At 45.2% G+C, this 1,366-nt stretch overlaps 1 protein-coding gene across 1 annotated transcript; it reads left to right on the top strand.

Annotated features, from left to right (window-relative positions):
* Nucleotides 1-107: 107 nt before the first annotated feature.
* On the top strand, nt 108-390 carry PPTG_13249 (hypothetical protein; the record flags this gene model as incomplete). The annotated part of the gene is made up of 2 exons (XM_008910708.1): nt 108-222; nt 290-390. The coding sequence occupies 2 exons, from the start codon at nt 108-110 to the stop codon at nt 388-390; spliced, it is 216 nt and encodes a 71-aa protein (XP_008908956.1).
* Between the last annotated feature and the right edge of the window lie 976 nt (nt 391-1,366).

Raw genomic sequence — 1,366 nt, 5'->3', positions numbered from 1 at the left:
TATCCACGATCGCTAACACGGCGGTTCCGGCACTTGCAACCGCAGTTGGTGAACCTGAACTCGCGGTACCGGCTCGTGCTGGACTAAAGGCATTAACTGGCGTTGGTATGGAGCAAGATACCGAGGGCGGTCGTCTCACGCTCAAGGACATACGACAGGGTGCCTCACGGGCATGCACTTACGCTAAGAAGAGAGGGATTGTAACGGACGTAGTAGATGCTGGTGAGAAGTATCTCTTAAGCAAGGCAACGAAGCCTGAGCATGAGGATATGATTCGTTCGGTGCGTAGAGGGATCCGTGGGCGATACGGTGTCGGATTACATCCAAAGGGTGGAAGCTTTCGCCTCGGATAAGAATGAGTTTGGGCCTCGCTGCGCTCGGCCCAGATGAATAGTGTATTAGAGCTGAAATGCCGTCTCTACGAGAGCTCACGAGAAGGGCTGTTGAAGAAAATACTTCATTAGGCCGCGAAACGACCTCTAAAGACGTCTCATGAGACGGGCTAATTAGCTTTAATACACTATTCATCTGGGCCTCGCTGCGCTCGGCCCCAAACCTTTTTGAATCTTTCTTAAGCTTTAAATATTTAAGTATATCAGAAAGTATGACTACCAAACAACGATACCCAAATTTGCCAAAAGCACTCCCACATGAAAAGGTGGTTTGCACCTGTGGTTTATACCTACGTCGCGACGCACTCATTGTTCATATGAAGAAATCACTTCATCTCAAACTACTCAACAAGCGACCAGACTTTTGTGGATGCGGGATGAATACAGCACATATGCCGCCTTCAAAGATAAAACTTCGCGAACTCAGCAAAAAACATATCAAAGCTGTAGCAATCCCACAATATAACGTTTGAATCAATAACTACGTTATTTTTTATTTTTTATTTCAACAAAGCTTCATCAGTACTATATAACCATCACACATAACACCACACTATACACTACAATGAGCGAAACCCAAGTCATCCTCTTTGGCAAACACAAAAGCAAAACGGTCTTAGACCTTTTAACATCAGACCCGAAGTTTATTCTATGGCTATCAAGACAACCATGGCTATCTAGAAGTGAGTTAGATGCCCATGCATCACGTTTAAAGTTCTATGCGGACCAAAGTCTAAACGTAAACGAGGAAATCCTCGAGCACGTGGCTGCCCAAGGCATCATTTTAGCCATATCACAGCTGGAAAAGCATCGCTGGAACTCAACAATCAAAGATTATGAGATCCTAGTGGGCTGGAGAGGCCTTGAGTCCATAGAAGACTCGTGGGAACCGCTGACTTCCCTAGCTAAAGAAGTTAAAGTTTTGCTTAACCAATACATTCAAAAGCAAGATGCTAAGGTACGCAAGTACTGGA

The sequence above is a fragment of the Phytophthora parasitica genome (genome assembly GCF_000247585.1).
Source record: "Phytophthora parasitica INRA-310 unplaced genomic scaffold supercont2.38, whole genome shotgun sequence".
NCBI classification, from domain to species: domain Eukaryota; phylum Oomycota; class Peronosporomycetes; order Peronosporales; family Peronosporaceae; genus Phytophthora; species Phytophthora nicotianae.
This window is presented reverse-complemented; position numbering and strand designations above follow the sequence as displayed.